The following is a 26,645-nucleotide window of genomic DNA, read 5'->3' as shown; positions in this document are numbered from 1 at the left end:
GTGGCTCACGCCTGTAATCCTAGCACTCTGGGAGGCCGAGGCGGGTGGATCGCTCGAGGTCAGGAGTTCGAGACCAGCCTGAGCAAGAGTGAGACCCCGTCTCTACTAAAAATAGAAAGACATTATATGGACAACTAAAAATCTATATAGAAAAAATTAGCCGGGCATAGTGGCGCATGCCTGTAGTCCCAGCTACTCGGGAGGCTGAGGCAGTAGGATCGCTTAAGCCGAGGAGTCTGAGGTTGCTGTGAGCTAAGCTGACGCCACGGCACTCACTCTAGCCTGGGCAACAAAGTGAGACTCTGTCTCAACAAAAAAAAAAAAAAAAAAAAAGAATGAAAAAAAAATTTTTTTTAATTCAATGTGGCCAGGTGCTGTGGCTCACACCTGTAATCCCAGCACTTTGGGAGGATTGCTTGAGGCCAGGAGTTCAAGACCAGCTTGGACAATATAGCCAGACCCTTGCCTCTACAAAAAAAAAAAAAAAAATTAGCCAGGGACTATAGGTGGTGGCATGCACCTGTAATCCCAACTACTGGGGAGGTTGATGCAGGAGGATTGTTTGAGCCCAGGAATTCAAGGTTACAGTGAGCAATAATCATGCCACTGCACTCTAGCCTTGGCAATAGAGCAAGACCTTGTCTCCAAAAAAAAAAAAAAAAAGAAAGAAAGAAAGAAAATGCAATGGGGAGAGTATCTAAAGACTAAGCTGGGCCTGGTGTGGTGGCTCACACCTATAATTCTAGCACTCTGGGAGGCAGAAGTAGGAGGATCAATTGAGGCCAGGAGTTGGAGACCAGCCTAAGCAAGAGCAAAACCCCATCTCTACAAAAAATAGAAAAAATTAGCTGGGCATGGTGGTGCATACCTGAGGTCCCAGCTACTTAGGAGGCTGAGGTAGGAAGATTGCTGAGTCCAGGAGTTTGAGGTTGCAGTGAGCTATGATGATGTCACTGCACTCTAGCCTGGGCAACAGAGCAAGACCCTGTCTCAATCAATCAATCAAAGACTAAGCTGGAACGAGCAACTGCCTACTTTCCCCACATTTTCTATTTGCAAACTCCTATTCATCTTTTACAATCTGGCTCAGATATCTAAATTATCCCTCCCTTGTGAATCTGATATGATTCTCTCAGCCTGTGCTGCCTTAACCCCCTCTGTGCTCCCATAGCTCTTTAAATATACCTCTATTACAGCACATCACACTGTTTGGGAATTCTTTATTAGCTTCTCTGTTTCCCTGACAAGACTACGAGTTCCTTGAAGGATGACATCATTACTCATATAAACATTGATCATACACCTCTATAAGAATTATTAATTAATTAATTTACTATTATTTAACTACATGCCAGATGTCACACTAACTGCTTTGCATATATGATCTCCTTTCATCTTTATGACTGCATGAGGGTAGATGCTATTCATTAATCCATTTTTACAGGCAAGGGAGCCAAGGTGAGAGGCTAGGTATCTTGCCACAAGTCATACAGTTAACCAGTAGTGGAGATTTGAAACCAAATTGACATTTAATGACAAAATAATCAATAAAAGAAGTTTCCAAGAGGAAAAAGGAGATAGTGGGATCTAGAGTATTAGCTGAAAAGATATGGCAGGAAGAGTTGGCCTATTTGGTGTCAGACGCTGTGCTATGCACCTTGCTGAAGTCATTTCATTTAAAATAACTTCAACCTCATGAACTCTCCATGAGATGCAGATACCACAATAAAGAAACTAAGGTTCAGAAAAGTTATGTCTCTTGCCCAAGATCGCAGAGGCTAGTGGGAGGCAGGGCCATAAACCAAGATTTCAACCAGCATTTCTCACTTGATTCCTGGAGAAAAGAGTGGAAAGATGAAAAACAGATTTTGAAGTGGAAAACAGATTATCCAGACGGCCATATCAATGAATTAGAATCATCAGACTAAGTGGGCAGGGAGATTGAAAAGCCTCAGGAAATTCTGGAACAGCCACTGTGAGGAATATTTTTTTTTATTTCAGGTAAAATTGAATAAATAGAGTTGATGAGCACCACTTAGGTGACCCAACTGAGGTTAGGGTTCATGAATTTGTGATAAACCCAATAAGCACATATGTATATGTATATGTGTGTGTGTGTGTGTGTGTGTGTGTATATATATATATATGTAAATACACACACACTTTCTTCAGCTATTTTTGTCATCTCAGGAACAAAGAAAGTGCTGCAGATTGTCAAACTGTGAGCAGTAGGCAATTCTGGGAGTAGGAAGAGAGCTGAGAAGAACTTTTTATTAATATTAAAGACTTACAGAAATGGCTGGTTATAGATTCTAATCTGAGGAGTAAGATTTAACTCCACCCAGGCTAAATCCAACTTTCTTCCTTCTTCAAACCTGAACCTTCTTAGCTGTATGAAATTGGAGAAAACAGCCAATGATTTTATCTGGCATCATTATAAATTCATGACCACTGACCTCAAATGTGGCCTTAATGCTGCCTGGCAATTAATGATACTTCCCTTCCTAAGTCTCTCATTCACTCTCCCACTCCTCACACTTTCATCATCTCTCATTTGATGATGACCTTGCTTCCTATTTCATCCAGAAACTTCAAGCAATTTGAAGAAACATCCTACCAGCTCCCTCCACTGCCATTATGCACTTACCTGTGTGTGTCAATACGCGCTGTCTTCCACCGTGTTGCTATGAACTGAACATGGTCCTGCCTGAGGCCAACCCCTCTTCCTCTACATCAGATCCCATCCCTTCTTCCCTACTCAAGTATACTCAAGGGTCCCTCCGACAATTCTCCCATCTCTCTTTTGGTCATCAGATTTTCCCATTCTACTGGATGGTTCCCATCAACATCAAACATCAAATGTGCTGTGATTTCTCCCATCTTATAACAATGAAACAAACCAAAACCCAAACCTTCACTTGAGTTCATATCACCATCCAGTTTTAGCTACCACATTTCTGTGCCCTTATAGAAAAGCTCCTCAGAAGAGCTATTTGTTCTCATCCTCTTAATTCCTCTACTTCCCTTCTCTCCCGAGTCCTCCTCAACTGGGCTTCCCACTCACTGTGGATTACACTAAACTCTTGCTGCCGGGGTCACCGTCATTCTCCATGTGGTCAAATGCAGCACTTCATTCCCAGGCCTTACCTTCTGTGACCTTTCAAGATTTGACACAGTTGATGTTGCCCTCCTACTTGAAACTTTCTTTGTTTGCCTTCCAGAACATCGTGCACTGCTCTCCTGATTTTTCCCCCTTCTCACTGAACGCTGCTTCTCTGTCTTCTTTGCTGGTTTGGCCTCATTGCTCCCACCAAAAGGCGTTCATATTTAATGCCTTCAATTTTAGCATAAATTATGTGGTTCTTTTTGCAGCAGACATGCTTTTCTGATTACATCTTGTGTGGCTGTAATTTAATTAGCTTTCATTCTCTGAGCATATACCAACTGGCTAGAAAAGGAGTCTTAGAAACATGCTTTGTGGTGAAGGGGAGCCATTTGGGGATCGCGGGGCCTAACCTCCACACAGATAATCTGCAGTCACTCATCAGTCCTTGCATGTCTTCTCTGTTGCAGTGTGTTCCTGCCATCCGGTTGGATCAGCTGTCCTTCCTTTCAGCTCAGTGACCTTCTGTGACCCCAGCAATGGTGACTGCCCTTGCAAGCCTGGGGTGGCAGGGCCACATTGTGACAGGTGCATGGTGGGGTACTGGGGCTTCGGGGACTACGGCTGTCGACCTTGTGACTGTGCAGGGAGCTGCGACCCTCTCACTGGAGACTGCCTCAGCAGGTGAACATGCATGGCTCTTGCTTTTGTCCATGAGTATTTCGGATTCTTTTGAATATCTGAGAGTGATTTGGAAAATCCTGCATTCCATTAGTGGATCAAAGATATATTTGCATATCTCTTTTTTAAAGAATTTTTGTGAAATCACAAAATCAAGTAATTTTTCCTACAAGATTCTAGAGATTGTCTAGTTCATTTTGCAAAATACTAATAAATTTTTCTTTTTCTTTTTTTTTTTTTTTTTTTGGAGACAGAGTCTCGCACTGTTGCCTGGGCTAGAGTGCCGTGGCATCAGCCTAGCTCACAGCAATCTCAATCTCCTGGGCTCAAGCAATCCTTCTGCCTCAGCCTCCTGAGTAGCTGGGACTACAGGCATGCGCCACCATGCCCAGCTAATTTTTTCTATATATTTTTAGTTGTCCAGCTAATTTCTTTCTGTTTTTAGTAGAGATGGGGTCTTACTCTTGCTCAGGCTGGTAGTAAATTTTTCTTCACAATAGTGCCTTAAAACACTATTTATTTCCGGAAAGTGAAAGTATAGGAAGGTAGATGATAAGGTTTAAATCTCTATAAAGAGATTCATTTCTTTTCAAGTTCTAAAAAATTCCTTAATAAGTTCTCCATCATTTTCTATTTTATTAGCAGCACAGACATAGACTGGTATCATGAAATTCCTGACTACCATTCCATGCACAATAAGAGCGAACCAACCTGGGAGTGGGAGGATGAGCAAGGATTTTCTGCACTTCGACACTCAGGTGAGACAGATATAACCAGATATCATATTTCTAGGTTTGGTCTTGAGGAAGAGTGATGTGTGACAAACCAGGGAACATCTTTGGTATCTGTGAGGGGAAGGAACACTTTAGTTCTAAGGTTTAATAAAGTAGTAACCCCCATAAGTATAAAACTGTGAAATATAGCTAAGGGAATTTTAAGAAACTTTTAGAATTTTCTTATTATTAGAGTACCATGTATAGTTAGTATAGAAAATGCAAAACATTACCGTAAAAAAAAAAAAGGTCACCCAAAATCTCATTATACCACTGTTAATACTTTGGTGTGTCTTCCTTTCTCTAAAACACAGTTAAAATTATTCATTAATAATCCACAGAGATATTTATCTGGTTTTTGACAGAGGCTGTCTTTTTTGTTTTCTCCTTTATCTAACATTGCTGTGTATTTGGAACTAAGGATGTGTTAAAGTATAAATTTACCAAGCTGTGTAGACCAAGAGTGTCTGTGATAATTTTCCCCAACATTTTATTATGAAAAATTTCAGATGTACAGAAAAGTTATAAGAGTTACATTCATATACCAGCTACCTAAATTCTATCCACCCGTCAATCCATATTTTAGATCACAAAGAAACTAAAGTTTTAAAACATTATCATAGAGAACTGATGGACCTTTCAAGAATCAAGAACCCAGATCTGAGAACCACTGTTATTTGCCATTCTGTATCATGGTTTTTTCATTTAACGTAATCTTATGACAATTTTCCTAATGGTTTCATTTTAAATCATAACAGGAAAGAAGGTGGGAAAGATAAGGTAATATCACATTGTCATATTTATCTTTTCAGCACTTGAAAAGGAAAACAAATCTTTTCCATTAATTTTTTGCCTTAATGCTACATAGTCTAAATTTTATGATTTTAATGTTAGCAGCCACTTTAAAAAGTTTTCTTCTATATTTCTAGCACAATGACTTTTTGTAATACTCCAACTTTGTCTTCTAAACCAAATCTGTAATAATACAGTTTTTAGCACTATAGAACATTCACTAAGCCAATCATGCATGTCATTAGGGGTTGGAAGCATGCCAATCAAGTACATAAAGTGCTGGCACCAGAATGACTCCAGACTCTTATGTCCACAGCAGCTGTTACGGCTATGATGTCCCCAGAGAGTCTCTGAAATTCATCTGGTTGAGCTCCAGATTAGGAAGACTTTGTTCATTTTCCTGCATTGCATATAGAAGAGTGCTCCTGGGAACCCTTTTTCAACAACAAAAAAATGATAACCAGTTTCTTAAACACTGGGGGAAAAAAAGTTCACTCCCAAATCTAGGTGCCTACCTATAGTAAGTTTCCAAAAAGACAGCTTCCAACTAGGAGTGTAATGCGTACACTGTATCAACAAAATACCCTTAATTTCTACTACTTCTTGTGGGGTAGAAAACACCAGATGTAAAATTTCACTTCCTGAATAACAAAAGTGGTTTTAACTAGTACCACAGAACTAAACAATGTTCATTTTTTTCAATGTTCTAATAACCTAGTATGAGTGAACAGGCTTTTCTCCCCTTCCAGATTTCTTTTAAGAAAATTCACCTGGGCTGAAGCCTGACCAACAAATTTTAATGTTTGAGCTCTAAGCATATGAAAAAGGATTATAGGAAATCAGCCAAAGAAAGACTTTCAAATAATAGACGTATATATGTTCTTAGAGCACTGTTTTGAGGAATAGTGTATGACATTTGGGGTTCCATTAGGTTTTATAGCATGGTAGTTATACCATACTCTCCTGCTTTGAGAGAATTATCAAAGGCTGTCAGCCATTCACTTAGGGTACTACAATTTCTGAATGAGTAATCTTCTCTGCTATGTTTCAATTACAAGCAATATTATTTAACAAATCACAACAGCTGATTTTAAGCACCTTTGATTTCTCTTTCCCACTATTTAATTCCACTGTGATTTTCCACATGTAAATCTCATTCTCTGATTTTTACAGCAGCTTTAGTTAGAGCCAATATATCAGTATTTTCCACATTGCTGTTTCCACCTACCCAGTCTCACTGGAATCTACTCTCATTTCCACCTGGATGTTCTATCACCTACTCTAATTCGTTATATTCACCTCATACTAGACCTCTGTCATTTTTGTCTGACCAGATCCATTTCTCCTTCTTTCCTCCTATTTCTATGGTAGCTCAAAGCAATTTTTCTATGGTAGCCCACCTTCCCTGATTTAATACAATCTTGGAGAAGCCAATCAGCTGTTCTCTCTCCAGAATTTAAATCTTCAGTTGAAATGACAGTCTGAAAATGATTAAAGTTTATGGTTCCAAGAGTGAAGCCATAAAAGAGACTGCCTAATAGTTCCTGCTACCTAGATCTCTGGTGCTCTCCTGATTCTTATATTTTCTGGGTTCTGATTCTTCAGCTTTTCCTCTTCTCTGTGTACTACTCCATACCCTTTCAATAATTAAGTTAGAAAATTGATTGCTACCATAAAACCATAAATTATACACCCTGAAATGTTCTCCTTCTCCTAACTTCCCTATTTTCCATTAGTGATACTACAATCTTCTCTGTCACCTTGGCTGGAAACTTCATTGTCATGAAGTTCATTTTTACATTTCCTTTTCCCTTGGCCTCATTCAATCCATTGACAAGAACTGTAGACCCAAACTCTACAGCATCTCTTGAGATTTCTTCCTTTCTAGACCCACAGGCACCTCTCTAGTTCAGACCCACATTATATGTGTCTTAGAGAGGCAAATATAATGGAAACATCAAGCCCTTCAGATTCCCCTAGACTAAGGCTTAAAATCTGGTTTTTCTCACTGATTTGCTTGAGTTCTTTGTAAATTCTGGTTATTAACCCTTTGTCGGTTTTATCATTCGTGAATATTTTCTCCCATTCTGTAGGTTGTCTATTTGCTCTATTGATTGTTTCCTTGGCTGTGCAGAAGATTTTTAATTTAATCAGTTCCTGTTTATTTATTTTTGTTGTTGCTGTGATTGCCATTGGAGTCTTCTTCATAAATTCTTTTCCTAGGCCAATATCTAAAAGAGTTTTTCTAACATTTTCTTCTAGCATTCTTATGGTTTCATGCCTTACATTTAAGTCCTTTATCCATCTTGAATTAATTTTTGTTAGTGGTGAGAGATATAGATCCTTTTTCATTCTTCTGTGTGTGGCTATCCAGTTGTCTCAGCACCATTTATTGAATAGGGATTCTTTTCCCTAGTATATATTTTTGTCTGCTTTATCAAAGATCAGTTGGCCGTATGTAGATGATTTTATATCTGGGTTCTTTGTACTGTTCCATTGGTCTATGTCTCTATTCTTGTGCCAGTCAATACCTGCTGTTTTGGTTACCGTAGCCTTGTAGTATAGTTTGAAATCTGGTAATGTGATGTGCCATGATTTGTTCCTTTTACTTAAGATTGCTTTGGCTATTTGGGCTCTTGTGTGCTTCCAAATGAAGTGTAGAATTATTTTTTCTAGATCTGTAAAATATGATTTAATATTTCGAAGGGGATTGCATTGAATTTGTAAATCACTTTAGGTAGTATGGACTTGTTAACAATGTTGATTCTATTAATCCATGAGCATATGTTTTTCCACTTGTTTATGTCATCTTTCCTCAGTGTTTCTTAGTTCTCTTTGTAGAGATCTTTCACCTCCTCAGTTAAGTATATTCCTAGGTATTTTATTTTCTTTCAGGCATTTGTGAATGGTATGGAGTCTTTGATTTGACTCTCAGCTTGACTGTTATTGTATATAGGAATACTACTGATTTGTGTACATTGATTTTGTAACCTGAAACTTTGCTGAATTTATTTATCAATTCCAGGAGTCTCTTAGTGTAATCTTCGGGGTTTTCTAGATATAAGATCACATCATCTGCAAAAAGCAATAGTTTGACCTTCTCTTTACTGATTTGGATAATCTTAATTTCTTTCTCTTGCCTGATTGCTCTGGCTAGGACTTCCAGCTCTGGCTAGGACTTCCAACACTATGTTGAATAGAAGTGGTGACAGTGGGCATCCTTGTCTGGTTGCAGTTCTTAGGGGGAATGCTTTCAACCTTTCCCATTCAGTGTGATGCTGGCTATGGGTATGTCATATATGGCTCTTATAATTTTGAGATATGTTCTTTCTATGCCTAGTTTGTTAATGGTTTTTATCATGAAGGGATGCTGAATTTTGTTGAATACTTTTTCTGCATCTATTGAGATATCATATGATCTTTGTTTTTGCTTTTGTTTATGTGGTGAATCACATTTATTGATTTATGTGTGTTAAACCATCCTTGCATCCCTAGTGTGAAGTCCACTTGGTCATGGTGGGTTATTTTTTTGATGCACTGTTAAATTCGGTGGGCAAAAGACACAAACAGAAGCTTCTCAAAAGAAGATAGACAAATGGCCAGTAGACATATGGAAAAATGTTCAATGTCACTAATCATCAGGGAGATGTAAATTAAAACCACAATGAAACATCACCTTACCCGAGTTAGACTAGCTCTTATTAAAAAGTCCAAAACCAATAGATAGTGGTGTGTATACAGAGAGAAAGGAACGCTTATACACTGTTGGTGAGACTACAAATTAATACAACCTCTATGGAAAACAGTGAGGAGATTCCTCAAAGAACTGAAAGCAGACCTACAATTTGACCCAACAATCCCACCATGGGGTATTTACCCAAAGGAAAAGAAGTCATTTTATCAAAAGACACCTGCATTCAAATGCTTATTGCAGCACAATTCACAATTGCAAAGATGTGGAATCAACCCAAGTGCCCATCAATTCATGAGTGGATTAACAAGATATGGTATATGTATACCATGGAATACTACTCAGCCATGAAGAAGGATGACTTAATGCCTTTTGCAACAATTTAGATGGAACTGGAGACCATTATCCTAAGGGAAGTATCTAAAGAATGGAAAAACAAAAACCACATGTACTCACTATTAAATTGGAACTAACTGATGAGCACATGTATAGATAGAGGGAAATAAAACTCATTGGAAATCAAGCAGGGAGGAGGGGGAGAAAGAGATGTGTGAAAAACTACCTAATGGGTACAGTGAACACTATATAGGTGATGGGCACACTTTTAACCCTGACTCAAGCATTACAAAAGTGATCCATGTAACCAAAAACATTGTACCCCCATAATACTTTGAAATATAAAAAGAAAAATCTGGCTTTTCTCATTAGCTGTGCTGCCTTAGGCAAGCTAATTAACTTCTTTGAGGCTTTATTTTTCCAGTTGTTAATAATACCTATCTCATAAGGTTATTATAAATATTAAATAAGATCACATGGGTAAAGTTCCTTATATCATTTATGGCTTATAGTTGGCATTCAAATTAGTTATTGTTATAATTGATTTCATTAGCCTATAATTGGTTCCGGCCTCCATTTTCTCCCCATTCTAATACTTTTGACATAATAATGCCAAATTAATTTTTATCTATCTATATTTTTTAATTCATGTAACTTCTCTAAGCTGATAGCTTTGAAAATCCCCTTTTATCTAACAAACTAAATTAAGGACCTAATTGCACATCAATCAAGGTCCTCCATTCTATCTTCTATTCTCAACTCAATCTGTTTACCACATTGACAGGACTACTGACTCTTCTATGAGCACTCTCTGCCCTTTTCTCTCTTGCATTTCTTTGCTCACTCTTTTATCTCTATATTCCTATCAAATTTCTACCTGTGAGAATCTTAAATGAGTAAATAAATGTAAGATGTATAAAATAGTGCCCGGTATGTCGTAAGTGTGCCTCAGTAAGCGTTAGCTGCTGTTATTGCCACTCTGTGTCTATGAAATGCAGTGCATGAAGGCAGAAGGGGAGGAGAAAGGGAAGGGGGAAAAATTACATCAGATTGTTAAATCAGTAAGAATGAAAATCCTACCCATTCTGGGCTCTAGGAATATCAAGATGAGTAAGACATAACCATTATCCTCAAGGGGCACAGTCTAGAGAGGAAACAGATACATAAATGAGTATGAGAATGCTACATATACACTGTGAACAAAGGCATTTTGAAAGTCTTTCACAGGACCTGGCAAATTTGTCACACATAATAATTATAATATGCCTTTCAACTATTGAGAGAAAATATCCTACTTATTTTACAAAGTTCATTTCAAACTCTTCTTCAGCCATGAAGCCTTTTCCCATCCTCCCAAACATATGTGACCCTTCCACTCAAGTATATTGTACCTCTCTTAGACCACTTATCAATTTTTACACACTTGCTTTATTTACCCTACTGAATTGTATAATGTAAGCCTTGCTCATCTTTCTGATGGTAGAGTATATAGCACCATGCCTTGCACATCATAGGTGCTCAATAAATACTTTTAAAATGGATGACATTACCTTCAATAGACTGCCCAATCATTTTATTTTATTTGGCTTTTGTGGTGAACATTAATTGTAAAAAGACAATCGTCTTTTCCACAGGTTATCCATTCAATTGCTCTTTTCCATTAGGGTAGAATATTAATACTGGGCTGCATTTACTATAACATCAATTACAAGCATTGAAATACATCATTGTTTCTACCTTCTATATTTCTCTTCCATCATGCTTTATAGGATCTTACTCTGTCGCCCAAGCTGGTGTGCAGTGACATGACCATAGCTCACTATAGCCTCAAACTCCTGCACTCCAGTGATCCTCCCACCTAAATTCCCAAGTAGCTGGGACTACAGGTGCATGCTACCATGCCCAGCTAATATCTTATTTTTTATTTTTGTAGAGACAGGGTCTCACTATGTTGCCCAGGCTGGTCTTGAACTCTTGGGCTCAAACAATCCTCCCGCCTTGGCCTCCCAAGGTGCTGGGATTACAGGCTTGAGCCACTGCACCTGGCCAAGATGCTACTTCATTTGAAGGACTTTCATAGTTTCTTAGTACTTATGAATTATGTTGTATAAATTGAGCAGGGCCTAAAGAGTGTGTTACCTGGGTTTACTTGTGATGTCTTATTTTTTGCTCTTTCTTTCTAGTAACACCATTTTCCATTTACTTTCTGTAGGTAAATGTGAATGTAAAGAACAGGTGTTAGGAAATGCCAAGGCATTCTGTGGAATGAAATATTCATATGGTGAGTTTGAAACCATTGAATGCTTCTGAGAACCTATTCACACTAAGTACAGAGAGTTTTTAAGGAAATGGGAGGTGTGGCTGATGACATTCTCAATAAATGAAAGCATTAGCCTTACATAATAATACTAAACACGATACTATGGTCTTAAGCTAGATTTCCCTAATGTAGATGGTGTTGAATGTCTTCGAGAGGACAAGATGCTTGTAGAGCAAAGGCAGTGCTATTGTACTATAAGAAAAGAGGCGAAGAGCAAAAAGAAAAAGTCATGACACATAATCCTTTCTCACAGATGCTTCTTGCTTTATTAATCTAAAAGGGAAGTCTCTAGCCATTTAAATGATTCCTGTGTTGGTTTGTCATGTGGTAATACTAAGCAGAAATCAGCTTAAGGCAGTATTTCACAATGGTTAAGAGCATAAGCTTTGGACTTAGAACTACATGGGTTTGAATTCTGGCTTATTGGGTGGGCAACTTAACCTCTCCAAACTTGTTTCCTCGTTTGTAAAATAGGGATAATGCTGCTTCCCTCATTAAATGAGATTTTTGAAAAACATGCAGCACAGTACCTAGCACATACTAGATGCTCAGTAAATGGTAGGGAGGAGGAAGAAGATGTATATTTGTGAGGCTCTGAGACTAGCTGTCCACCTGGGTCTCTTCCCCACCCTCTCTGCATACTTCAGCCTCCTCTACCTTTCAAATACCAGGAAAAAGAAAATGGCACTGCCCTAAGTAAAGACTGTGACTATCTTCAAATTCTAAATGGCTTTATATTTACTATCAAATATATTAAGATACCTTATCTTATGACCATATCCTTGACTAGTGTCTGAGGCTTTTTATTGCTCCATAATTTATATAACCTAAATGTGCATCACAATGAAGAGAAAATTTTAAGTCATGATTTCTGAAATCAAGTATTTAGGTTCTTGATAACATTGTATTTCATCTCATAAAAGATAAAACAGTAAATGGCAAAAACCTTATAAATCTTATCTAAAATTACATGCACACTTCCCTCTATTTACCCAACTTGGCTAAATAATAGAAGAAAACTTTTGAAATGTATAGTGCTCAGTAAAGGAAAGGCAGTTTAGAGGAAGTGGCATTTACTATTGAAAGCAAAAACATGATAATTTAGCCTAAAGTCGGTTAGTTCAGTGAAAAAATATCAACTGGTTCTCATTATCATGTAGATTTGGGTAGCTCTCTGAATTTACAAACAATCTTTTAATACAAACTGTATTAATTTTAAACTTAAAAGAACCTGAATGTTCTTAATGATGTAATGAAATGCCCTGGCCTTATTAAGTGCAATACTCCTACAGACTTCGAAAAAAATTGGCCTTTCCCCTCCCCATTCTCTGGCTTTATGGAAACAAACACTTCATTTATTTGTTTATTCCTATAGCAAATATTTATTGAGTGACAGTGAACAGAGAAGGTCCCTGCTCTCTTTGAGCATACAGTCTAGTGGAATCATAGTGAACATTTACCATACATCAGCCATGTGCCAGGCTAGACTATGCTACACACCCTTCGTGCATTTATCTTATCAGAGTTCTAGACCAAACTTCTACCCAGTCGTGCAAACTTGAGCAGTTCACTTAATTTCTTTACATTTGCTTCCTTATACGTAAAGCAAGACTAGATGGGCTCTTAAGACCCCTTGGAGGACTGAAATTTGATGATTCAATAAAGACAGCTACCTGAAAACTATATTCTCAAAGTATAAGACCCAGCCAAGATAGGGTTATCTCATTACACACAATCTTCCATCAAGATGCAGGTGAGCCAGTAAGAACTCTCCTAATAACATAGACCGTTGTATCCCAGTGTTCTTTGGGTTTACTTTCTTCCCCACCCCAACTTATTCTATAACTTAACCCCCAGCACATCCATTTTGTAGAAGAAAGAGCATAATGGAAACCTGAGTCATACAGAATACTGGCACCCTACCGTTGTAGAGGGACAGCTTCCCTAACCCCAGTCAGCTTGCATTTTACACCAGGGGAAGAATATTAAGTAGTCCATAATATTATTTGATCTCTTTAGAATATGTAAAATGCATTCTGGCAGTAACATTTTGCTCTCTGTCATATCATTATACACAGTCAGCCATAATAGTAAAATATAGTTGGAATTTAAATAAAAGCCAAGATAAGTCTACTTCCTATGTTTCCTCTTTCTATTTAGATTTGATAGCTGAATGTATTAATATTTAAGATTATAATTGCAATAGGCAAATGGTTGATATTCTCTTAGCATAGTGATCTGAGAGGGAATAGCAGTTGAAATTGCATAAGAAAGAAGAGTATAGCTAATGTAGATGAATGAGATGAAACCAGTGCAAAAATGAATGAGCCTAATGATTTTTAAAAATCATTAAATTTCCACATTCTCATCAATTCACCTTTCCATTATATTATGAAATGCATATTTAAGTTGTTCAAACTTCAAAAGATAACATGAATAATATGAAATTCCATGCATTTTGACTTCTATGTTGTTACAGTGCTAAAAATAAAGATTTTATCAGCTCATGATAAAGGTTCTCATGCAGAGGTCAATGTGAAGATTAAAAAAGTCTTAAAATCTACCAAATTGAAGATTTTACGAGGAAAGCGAACATTATATCCAGAATCATGGACTAACAGAGGCTGCACTTGTCCAATTCTCAATCCTGGTGAGTTTCCTATCTTAAAACCTACCTTTTGTCTCTGCTGATTTGCTGCTTGTCTTACATTCTCTGAACTACAACCTAAATAAACTCAGCAAGAGCATCTCTCCTTTTTACCATCTGAATTCTGGGGAAAATCCAAATAGAATTCTTAGAATTCACATCAAAAAATTATTTCTCTTCCATGTGCTCTTTAAAAGTAAAATATTTTAAAATCCAGCAATATAGTATTTTCTATCCTAAAAGAGAAGACTCAGATGGGTTCTAGGTACCAGTTGCATAGAAAGTACTTTCATGAATTTATATGCCACTTACTCTTTATCTGAAAGCTAGGTCCTATTATGGCAGAACCTGTTCCCAAAGGAAGTTCAAATGTAAAATTCCATCTGTGCAAATAATATCGAATTGATTTTTACTGTTGCATGAGAAGCATGTGTTTCTCCTGGATGGAAAACAACTCTCAAGTTCTCATCATCTTGTTTTTCATTAAATGATCATTCTGGTCTCAAATTAGAAACAGCAGAAATAAACAAAACAAAAATTATAGAATTTTAGAGAAACTTGGAATAGAGCGAAATTTGATTTACACCTTAAAATGTTAAAAGTAGAGACTAGCAAGTAAGCACAGGGGTTCTTGCCTATAAACTCTATAAGTATACTCTTCATCTCGTGTCATAAGCTATTATTTCTCTGTCTCCCTCATTAAATTTGAGGATGGGATTTAGGTTTTTGATCATAGTCTCTTCAGTACCTACCATACAGTAGTACATACCATCCAGTGCTGGGTATATATCAGTACCTAGATAATGGTAACATAGTACCCAGATAGTAAATTCTAGTAAAACAAATAATAATTCCAAAAAATCCTCTGTATTTCCTTGTTTATGTCGTTATCTGTATGTTATTGGCACTGATGAAACAGGTGCATAATTTATGTTCTGGATCTAATAATTCCTTCCTCACATAAGTCCAGGAAACCACATTTATGTTAATAATAAGTGTTTTGTGGTCTTTGATTGATAAATTTGAGATAAACAGATAACTGGAGGGCAGGGAGAAATAAAGTAGCAATAAAATATCTCCTCAGTCTAAATGATCTAAACAATGATACAGAACTTTTGATTTTATCTGACTACTGACCAATTTCTCATACCCTATTCTACCCCTTCAATAATTTATTTAAATTAATTTAAATTTTAATAAGGAAAATAAAAGATATTTTAAATTATAAAATAAATAAATAAATAAATAAATATAGTTCCAATAAACAAATTGAAGTAATAAGAACCTTGGATTTTGAATACAGGAAACTAAAAAATCATTAAGTTCTATTTCCCAAGGATTTGTGCTCAGGGGCCCCTCTTATAAGCACTTTTCTACTATCTTGGCAAAAGAAAAAAAAGTCTGCCCAGTCTTGTAGGAAGACATTAAAAACAAAAACTTTGACCATCTGAACTGCCCTCCAGGAAGTGAACTATACTTCCTAATCAGGTTTCTGCCAAGCAGAGTCAAAGAATCAACTGAGTTCATCACAATTGAAAACATAAGCACAATTATTCAAAGAATTCTTGAAAACATGTTTACTTGCTTTGAAGAAAAGACTGGAACCTGCCAAAGCCAAACCAGACACTCTTTCATTTCACTTTGTTTTTCCATTTTTACAAGTTAAATAACTACAGCCAAAGAAAGCTGATAAGAAAATTCTGAAACCTTACACGCCAACTTGCTTCCTTTGCTACCTTCAAAAGGAGCAATCTAATTTGGGTATCCCTGCAAATTCATTCATTCTTAATTCATGTATACATTTACTCATTCATCAGCCATCTACTTTAGAATACCAAGACTAGCAGTAAAGTATTATATTTTCTTTTACTATGGATACAAAATAAACTTTGTTCCCTCAAACACGTAACGTAGTAGATGTCAAAAGCATAGAGAAAGGAAAATAAAATGTAAAAGATGACATTGTAAAAGATAACATTGTTTTGCATGTTAATTTTTGGTATGATGCTGCTTCATAATTTATGTTTCTGTTCAGTTTCATTTTTATTACTTTAATTTATATTTACATTTTAAATTAATGGTAAATTCCTGTAGTATTTTTTCTATTTGTAGTTTCAAAGTGAATTCACTTAAAATACTAGACTTAATTCTTAAGTTTCTTAAAAAATATTTATTGTGTTTTTTGTGGGTTTTTTCTTTTTTTTTTTTTGAGACAGAGTCTCACTCTGGCACCCAGGCTAGAGTGAGTGCAGTGGCATCATCATAGCTCACTGCAGCCTTCAACTCCTGGGCTCAAGCAATCCTCCTGCCTCAGCCTCCTGAGTATCTGGGGCTGCAGGCGCATGCCACCAAGCCCTGCTAATTTTATGTTTTGTAGAGACAGAGTCTTGCTATTGCCCAGGCTGGTCTCAAACTCCTGGGCTCAAGGAATTCTCCTGCCTCAGCCTCCCAAAGTGTTAGGATTACGGGCGTGAACCACTGTACCTCGCCTGTTTATTGTGTTTTTAAGTGAGTATTTTATTCTTTTTGACATTATACAAAAAATATCAAGACTATTATATTTTTAACTAGTCAGCTAATGAAAATATTGGGACTGTTTTTTCTGCAGAAGCTAAAGTTACCTTTTAAAGAATTTAAGTACCTTATCATGCATTTTACATTATGCTTCCCAGTGCTTGAAACCTCTCTATCATTATTTTCCTTTTTCTCTTTTTTTGAAAACACTATAATAGCTATTTTTAAGTATAGGATTGTTTTTTTTAATAATCTTTTAAACAATTTTTCATTATTATGGAAGAAATGCATGTACATTATAGAAATTTAGGGGAAATTTTTAAATTTCATATTTCTGTCTCCCAGAGATCATCTCTATTAATAGGTTAATGCAAATCCTTCCAAATCTTTCCCTATGTGTGTGGATATTGTATTTTTTTTTTTAACCAAAATGAAGTCATGGTATATGCTCCATTCTGTAACCTGCTTTGTTAAGTTAATTAGCTTTATCTTCAATTTCAGTTTGTTTTCATATTATCTAATACTCAGGCCATATTCCTATTTCCCAACTGATCCCAAAATATCCTTTAGAGCTGATCTGTCCTTGCCATCATTCAATCCAGGATCACACATTATATCTAGTTTTTCAGTCCCTGTCTCTCTAGCACAGCTGCTTTTTTATGACTTATTGAAGAAACTAGGTCAAGTGTCCTGTAGACTATCTGACCTACATTTGTCTGGTTGGTGCCTTGTGGTGGTGTTTAGCTTGTTCCTCTATCTCCTATATCTCTTGTAATCTCCAAAGAAAAGCTTGATTGATTCAAAACAAACATTTTGGCTAGGGGGGCAAGGGCAATATACGTAACCTAAACTTTTGTACCTCCAATAATATGCTGAAATAAAAAAAAAAATTTGGCTAGAATCCATTATAGATATTGTTGTATAATTCATGTTGAATCACATCAGAACATATATAGTACCTGGATGACCTATCATTGGTGTCAGTAAGCTTGACCTTTGAATTACAATAAGGACAGTCTAATCCCTCCATTGGCAATTTTGTTTTACCTTTTGAGACAAGAAAGGAATGTGTAACGTAAATGTAAAATTATGGCATTATACAAACATCCAGTTTTCCATTAACCATTCATTTAATGTTTTTATCATCAATTGATAATCCCCTCCTGAGTCAATAATTTCACTGGAGTTTGAGAAATGATGTTTTTGTAATTCTGTCTAATTCTCTTCATTTATTAGCCGACATTCTTCTGTATGAGGACTTTCTCTCCCAAGCTGGGCATTTAGGTTACCATGAAATACAATTCTTATTGTAAAGGCAGGATAAATACTAAGTTCTTCCTCTTTAATTTCTAATTTTCAAAGCAAGAAATGGTTTTAACAGCTGTCTCTAAAGATGACAGATTAATTTTTCTCTGGCTTTCTCTATTTTTAGTATCCCTTTGGAATTATGGATTTTCATCAATTTAGTGTGTTTCCATATACACAATTATTATGTTTCTTGGTGTTCAAATAACCCCTTCCTGCTAGTTGCTGTGTCCTTTTGAAAAGACCCACATTAATCTTTGAAAGCTTCCTTTTAGCACAATAAGATATCCCATACTCACCTTCCTGCCCTAGGCTTGGAATAAGTCAATCTCCAACAAGCCTCATTTTTTGTTTGTTTGTTTTTATTGAGACATGTTATCAAAGCCCACAGTATGTTAGTTATAGCCATCCATTACTTCTAGGATGACATTTTTTCTAGGTCATTTCAGGGAATGAACAAGAAATGAATCAATCTAAACCATGAGTTAAGTTGGTATTTATAATTGAATTTTAACATCTAGTGTTTGCACTTAACTTGATTTTTTTATTTTATATTGGAAAGTTTTATTTTATAAATATAATTATTTATTCTATCCTGTAATTTTAAAAAAATTATTTCTAAATACAAAAACTGATATTATTACAAAGATTTACTGAGGGAGGTTATCATATTTCTTTTTATTAATGTGTAACTTAATGAGCCTGTCCTTTCATTTCTTATGTATGTTAGCCAAAATTTTTTATTTGAAGCCTGAAAAGAAATTTGAATTACAAGGTCAGCAGTAGATCTGGTCAAGTCTCATCATCTATTTAGCTTTTTTAGCATATGACAAACAAACCACCTATATTCCAAAAACACACTGACTTTGTATAGGAAATATGTGTTATTTTGTATTATACAATCCACAGCTTTCTTCCAGTATGTTTTCCTAAGTGGTTGTTTGACTTTTATAAAATCCTCCAAAACATACACCTCCATTCACAGTGAGTCTCAAAGTAATACTGATGTATAGCAGTATGACAAGTGCCCTGAGAACTCTCACTTCTTTACCTTAGAGGGTATAGTACAAGGCAAAGGTTCTAGAGCTGGACAGACCTAAGTTGGAGTCAGGGTGCTGCTACTTACAGGGAGACACTAAACAAGTTTCTTAACCTGGCTGAGCCTCAGTTTCTTCATTTGTAAAATAAGAAGAAAAAAATACCTACTTTACAGGGTTATTTTCAAGACTAAATGAGGAAGTACAACGTAAAGTACTTAGCACATAGTAAATGTTTACTAAATGGCAGCTCTTGTTTGTCTTTTACTCCCTATTTCAACCATGAATATATAAATCTACTGGAGTCACATCCCTCCCTTCAATAAAGTATGACACTCTATAGCCCCTAATTTTGTTCTCTTTTAGGTTTGGAATACCTTGTAGCAGGACATGAGGATGTAAGAACAGGCAAACTAGTTGTGAATATGAAAAGTTTTGTCCAGCACTGGAAACCATCTCTTGGAAGAAAAGTCATGGATATTTTAAAAAGAGAGTGCAAGTAGCAATAAATATGTGTAGCACGTAATGGCACTTCTCTATGTACAAAACACTTAATGGAAAGAAGACCTCAAAAATGAAACTGGAATTTTTTAAAGTGCCAAAATGTATAGAAATATTCCAATGCATGGGCCTTGTCTAACTTATCTCTTCTGGGCCCATATTTAAATATAGTTTTATTTCATAAAGAGGAATGAAAAACCCTATACTGATGTCTGTTTTCTATGGGACTGATTCTGAATTTCGTAACTATTAAGAATATTTTAAGAGCAGCATGATATTTAGCAGTAATCTGTTAAGGGCAGTGCCTCTTAACAAGGACTCCTTCCAGCCTCAATTATGTTACTTACATTTGATGCTACTTAAAGTAATTAATGAGATTTTAAGAAATCCCCAACACTACTATCAGGAAAGGTGTTTCTTAAAAAGAGCCTTCTCTTGTGTGTTATGTATGAACTTTGGTCTGTGGGGTGTTAAATGGAACCTCTCCACATGTATATAGTATTTCCTTGTATAAAGCACTTTACTACCTATCACTTGGCGTTGTGAAAGTTCGGAGACTGCTGTCGACAGAAAGAAAAAAAAAAAGCTGTGTAAGAAAACCTACTGAAACAGAAGCACTACCACTACATGTGCACAAAAGTGACCATATAAAGGAAGTTGTGCTATTTAACTCTGAACACTTGGAGAAATTATGTGAAGATGCAACCTAAAAGGAGAATATGTTTGCATGAAGTCTCAGCTTCGGGCTAAAGGTTAGATTCCAGGATACCAGCCATGATGAAACTTTTTAAAAAACTAAACAAGAAGAGACTTTAAAATAAGATAAAGAAATCATAAGTGTAGAAGTATGCTTGGATAAAGGGGAAATGGACTTTAAATTTTAAAAAGCTCATTTATTTACAATGCACTTGTATACACTTAAAAAATTATTGTAGACACAGAATTTGTTATATTTTTGTGTTTAGTATTTAAACCTGAACATCAAAGCAGTTTTCTTCCTTGTCTTTCTTAACAGTATATGGTCATGGTATTTACCCATTTTTTAACACAATGTATGTGACAGTTCACCAAATTATAGTTTTTCATTATTATTCCTCTTCTGTACCCACATATAACCACTAAATATACAGTTTCTTCTGTACTTGAATATACAAAACATGAACACAGTGCCATATAATTAACTTCACATACAGAACATATTCTTTTCCTGAGGTCCTGTGGACTTGCAAAAAAATATATATATATTGCTTTGTTAATTTGTTTTTATATTTCATATATGTAATAAAGGAATACGATCTCCTGATTTTTGTCTCATTTCTTGATCAACTCTTTCAATAATGCTAAAGACTACCTTCCCATAATGAGGGAACTTAAATCTAATTCCTTAAATTAAGAAAATCAAACAAGAGCTTGGTATTTCTGTTCTATTACTCTGGAGTTTAGGAATGAAGTGGAAGCTAATTCAGATGTATTTAGCTTCTGTAGACTTTGGACACAAACTTTTTTCATTGAATGCATTGCAACTTTTAAAATTAGTTAAAAAGTAAATGTAATATAAAAGTCATAAAAGTTCGTTGTTGAAAATACAAAAAAAGCATAATGGGAAAAAACACTTATACTCCAAGCATTCTGAGATAACAGCCATTCGAATTTTAGTGCCTAGGCTATAAACTGTTCTATGCATATACATACCTTTTATATAACTGGAATTGTACTAAACATACTCTTATGAAATCTGTTTTTTCACCTATAGTATGCCTTTCATCTTCTTACCTATTCTATCTTATCCAGGCAGATGGAATACTATCTAGTAGAGTTATCATTTGCAAGCAACTTATAAAACATGTTGGTAAGAAAATATCTTAAATACATCAAAAATAGGATTTTTCCACTTCATTTTATTTAAAATGATTATTACCCATTAAAAAAAGAGAATAAATAATGATTTTTTTTAAAAAAAAGAGTATAAAGATATCTATAAATCATTAAATGAAAAAAATTGCAGAAAAATATATAATTAGCCCCTACCCCCAAAACACATTTATATATATATATATAGTGTTTTAAAAGTACTGAAAGATAGATTATAGCAGTATTTCAAAGAAGGAGGGAGATTTTTCCTTTTTATTTTACATATATCTATATTGTATGTAAAATACAACACAGATCTTTCAGTGATCATGTACTACTTTTGGAATTTATTTTTTTAAACAACTAAAATTTAATCAATTGTTTTTAAAGTATGTTCAAGTAAAATCAGAAATAAAAGTTTAATTTCATCTAATTTACCAAACTGTTGGGCCCCAATATGTCTTCCCATCCTCTTTGACTAGAATCTTCTTCCTTAGTTGCTCTTTCAAGTACCTTTTCTGGCAATATTAAAAAAAAAAAAAAATAGGTCCCTGTTAGAACCATTTCTTAATGTCTTGATTCTCAAAGCACTTACAGCCCTTCCACTGCAGTTTTAAATTTTCTATGAGCATCATTTGGCTTCCAAAGTGGAAAACAAAAAAGAAAGAAAAAGGAAAAGAAAGAAACCCGGTGTTCCCCATTTGTAAAAGTAAACAAGAAGATGGAGCTCGAGCTAGCCTCCTCCCGACTGCATTCCCATCCCATCATCCCATCATTCCATCACACTACCACCCTGCTATATGCGTGTTCTCCTTAGCCTTTTTCAAAATAACCACCTCGGTACCAAGGCAACAGAGTCAAATAAAACTTCCATCTATGGCATCATAGGAGCCTTAATACTTCCTTCAAGAGCTACTGGGAAAGTGTCTGTCCCAGAACTCCATATACCACTGGGTTTTATTAGTCAGCAGATGAGTTTCATAATATCCACATACCTATCTGCGTGATTTGCCTGAGGTCAACAGCCTTGCCCTGTTCTTACATCATTTTCCCTGTAGAGGAATGTTACGAATATTTAGAATTTGATGCAATGGAAATTCTCAATAATAGGATAATCTTTTAATAGTGTCCGCTAAATGAGGTCAAATCTATGGGGATGTGACCACGAGACAAAGTGTCCATCTGGCTATATTAAACAGAGAGCAAGGCCTATTATGGGTAAATATTGTTCTTGGGGACACTTTGGGTTCTTGCAAAACAAATCCTTTTCTAGATGATCACAGACTTATCAGCTCTGAAAGGTGGGAAAAAGAACCTTGAAGATGTCTATGCTAGCCTCTGCCACTGCTCTGGAATGCCTCAGGACAAGAGTGAGCACCTCCTGGCCCCCAGAGTGCTGTCAGAGGCCTCAGGACTGAATTGCTTTTGTGCTCATTGTTTCAATGATAAGCAGTTCCCTAACCTAACTTTATCAAAGAGCCAAAGTTACTCACAACTTATTTCCCACAGTTTGGAAGGGAAATATTTATGAATAACCTCAAATTTACAAGGGAGATTGGTATGATAAAAATGGAATAGAAGCAAAGGGGTGTGCCTTGCATAACTGAGGGTTTGTTGTTGTTTCTTTTTTTTTTTAAGTCTCTTAGAGAATGATTTGTCTGAAAATACTTTTTTAAAAATGATGCCCTAATCCCTGCATTCCTACATTTTCACTAAAGGAATTTAAACATTTCTCTATTTTTTGAGGATTACTGATTATGTTTGAGATCTGCAATTTTTTGAATGAAAAATTCCCAGATTTATTATGAGTCAGTTCATATATGCTGGATAATTCAAAAAGCAGAATGAATATTAGTCACAAGAAAGAAAGAAATCATGTACTGGGCCAAGCAGATATTTTCAAAATGTGAGATGTGTGTTCTGTTAAGAGAGGGTTTTAGTACATGCTGAAAACATCTCTAATGTCCTTAATATGTAGTCACAGGTGGGGGACATTGCTCCAAACTGTGATCATTAGCAATGAATTGATTTATAAATCCAAGACTATCCAAGCTTTATTATAAATGATCAAATCATAATGTGCTCATCTGAACAAGAGGGAACAGCACCAAAGAACCGTGCTTCACAGAAAGAAACACTACCACTGTTAGCAAATTTTCACAGTATCAGTTAAATGGTCGTCCAGAAACTCCCTAGACACCTCCTTTTCCACCAGGACACTACCAAGGGGGGTTTCCAACTTGGCAAATAAGAAAGATAATATCAACAATAGCAAACAATAACTAAGAGTTTATTACAAGCTAGATACTATTTTAAGTGCTTTACATGTGTTATTCTCATTCTATCCTCCTAAGCGCACCTCTGAGGTGATTGCTAATGTTATTTCCATTTCCCAGATAAAGAAACTGAGGCACAGGTAAACTAACTAAAGTGCTCAAGTACACTCAGCTAATAACTATAAAGCCTGGATTTGAACCCAAACATTCTAACTTACAAAGTTCATATTTCAGCTAAAAAGGGATTCTGGCATCCAGAAAGGAGTTCATGTCAGGTGATGCCAACTGCACCATTTTCCTCACTGGCAGTTTGTTTTCGATCATAGTTGAAGGAAGAGAATGAAGGGCAGCATTTCTCCCAGTTTCCTTCTTCACTTCCCAATGGTAATGTATTCCATTATTGCACTCTGTGATTGCAGCATTTTCTACTCTCTCTCCTATGGTTACAGCGCCCTTAGAGTAATGCTGCTTACCATAATTTATAATAAGAGGAAATGGTCAGAGTCCCTTTTTAACCTTTGCTTTGCTCCTCTTGCTCTGGTTTTCTGAGGTCCATTTGGGCAGAAGATCTGCTTTTGCATTTATTAATAATGATCCTGAATGAGCTACTGTGAAATTCAACAGCATTTCAAATCAATTCTCTCAGCTCTGACTTTTGCTGTGTAGAGAAATTCTGCTAGCAAGATGAATGAGAAGGAATTACAGCAGAAAGGGACAAGGAAACAGGAAAAAAATTGAGAATGTGGGTACTTTGTCAACCAAGTGGAGGAGGGGAGAAAGAGGCAGGAAAAGGATAAAAATATAAGAGACTAAAGGAAAGCAACAGCTAGAAAATGAACCAGGTGGTTTGTTCTAGTAAGAATGTGCAAAATATTTCAAAGTAGCATATACTCAGTCAACCAACTCTTCCATTGCTAGACACCATGATTTATGTAACATATTTCTCAATATTTGTTACCAAATTTTTCTATCTAATTCTCTTGCTGTTAATTGTGTTTGAATCAGAGCCGGAAAAGGTATAGAAAATAAAATAATACAGAAACCTTAGGCAATGGTAATGAGGAAATTAGGAAACCAATTAGTTTTACCACATACCAAAAATGAATTTTTAATTTACCTGTTATGGACTAGTCAACAAATTATCAAATATCAATAAGCATTGCCTAAAAGTCTTTTTCAATATACCTGTTCATCATAATAATGGTTATCACTTTTGCCCTTATTATGTGCCAGGTGCTATGATAAACTTTACATGGATTTTCTCCTCACATAATAGCCCTATAAAGTCAGTAACATTAGGCCGAAACCAAGGGCCAGAGTGATCAAATAACTCGCCTGAGGTCACAAAGCAAGTAAGCAGCAAAGCTAGGATTTGAACTCTGATTTACCTGCCTTTAGAAGCTATACTTTTAACCTCTATGCTCTACTGAAGCCTTTAAATCAATGATTCTCAAATAGTATGCACAAAAACCAGCAGACGGGTTTTTGGAACACAGAGTTCCAGGCCTCTACCTCAAAGCACCTGTTTCCAAAGTTCTGGGTGGGGATCAGGGAGGGACATGTTAATAAGCACCAGTGGCAACTCAGATACATGATCTGTAGACAAGACTTTGAGAAACACTGCTCTAGACACTCTTGCAGAATAGTTGTGACAAAATCATTGAATCATTCATTAGATCTATTTCTGCAAATGTATCTGCCTCTCATCATAAATCTACTTGGCCTTCATCACAAATGTTATTTTATGTATAACAGAATCATTAGTCCTGTTATGGTTACCCAAAAACTAAGATAGTGGAACAAGGAAATTGAAAGGCTATCCCTCCAGTAATTATGTGCCCTTACTTTCTAAACTGGCCTTAAACAGAATTGTGAAATACCTAAAATTGTCTTTGGTGTCTCAACTCCTCAATCCACTTTGGGCAATCTCCTCTCAGGTACCCATCAACTTCATACTGCTCAGAGTCCACACAAAGATGCTAGACAAGACTCTAAACTCCCAGCTTTACCTCTAACTTTAAACAGTATAGTTTTGGTTTTTTTTTTTCTTGTTTTTTTTTTTTTTAAAGACAGGATCTTGCTCTATTGCCCTGGCTGGAGTGCAGTGGTGCAACTGCAGCCTCAAAATCCTTGGCTCAAGCAATCCTCCCACCTCAGCCTCTGGAGTAGCTGGGACTATAGGCGTGTGCCACCATGCCCAGCTAATTCTTTTATTTTTATTATTTTTTGTAGAGAAGGGTCTCGCTACATTGCCCAGGCTGTTAAACAGTACACTTATTCATCAAGATGTTACTCTTGACCAAGAGATTGATAGATTGATAAGATAAAATAAATCATTCCAATGAGATAATTTCATGTTTTTCTACTTCTCAATTTGCCCCTAACATAATGCTTTATAGACCGAAAGAAGCCATGCATGTCTGCAGAAAATTTTTAATGAGTTATTCTAATCATGGGAATTTCAGGCACTGATGGCAGGCCAGTGGAGGAGATATTTTTGGTCAGATGTGTCTTTCAATGCCTCATAAATCAGGCTGCATAGGCAGCTTCCTAATTTCCCTTTAGGCAATGCCAGCCCTGCATACAAATTCAATTGCACCCCCTCAGAGGCTTAAGAAATGAGGAGAAAGTTGAACAAGAAGTGACACTGGGAAAGGAAAGCATGGGGGCGGTGGGTGGCGTAACTTACCCTCTCTCAGAAATAAGGATTCAAGCCACAAATAAAATAATCAGAATCCACACAGACTCTACACTTTTCTTTCCCATTCCTGTGAATGAGAAATAAAATCCAGGATAACGTTTCTTTAAATAGGTATGG

General features: G+C 36.1%; 1 protein-coding gene across 4 annotated transcripts in view; it reads left to right on the top strand.

The window, feature by feature from the left end:
* NTN4 (netrin 4) overlaps nucleotides 1–20,998 on the top strand; it is a 104,522-nt gene extending 83,524 nt beyond the window's left edge. For 3 of the 4 annotated variants that reach the window (XM_069489902.1, XM_069489899.1, XM_069489900.1), the window contains exons 6-10: nucleotides 3,574–3,787; nucleotides 4,427–4,542; nucleotides 11,589–11,657; nucleotides 14,176–14,346; nucleotides 19,566–20,998. In XM_069489902.1, coding sequence (XP_069346003.1) covers nucleotides 3,574–3,787; nucleotides 4,427–4,542; nucleotides 11,589–11,657; nucleotides 14,176–14,346; nucleotides 19,566–19,702 — 707 coding nt within the window. In that variant the 3' untranslated portion in view covers nucleotides 19,703–20,998. The remainder of the gene's footprint in view (nucleotides 1–3,573; nucleotides 3,788–4,426; nucleotides 4,543–11,588; nucleotides 11,658–14,175; nucleotides 14,347–19,565) is intronic. The other variant, XM_069489901.1, reaches the window with a different exon arrangement.
* Nucleotides 20,999–26,645: the final 5,647 nt, after the last annotated feature.

This window comes from Eulemur rufifrons, chromosome 16 (assembly GCF_041146395.1).
Source record: "Eulemur rufifrons isolate Redbay chromosome 16, OSU_ERuf_1, whole genome shotgun sequence".
Classification (NCBI taxonomy): Eukaryota; Metazoa; Chordata; class Mammalia; order Primates; family Lemuridae; genus Eulemur; species Eulemur rufifrons.
This window is presented reverse-complemented; position numbering and strand designations above follow the sequence as displayed.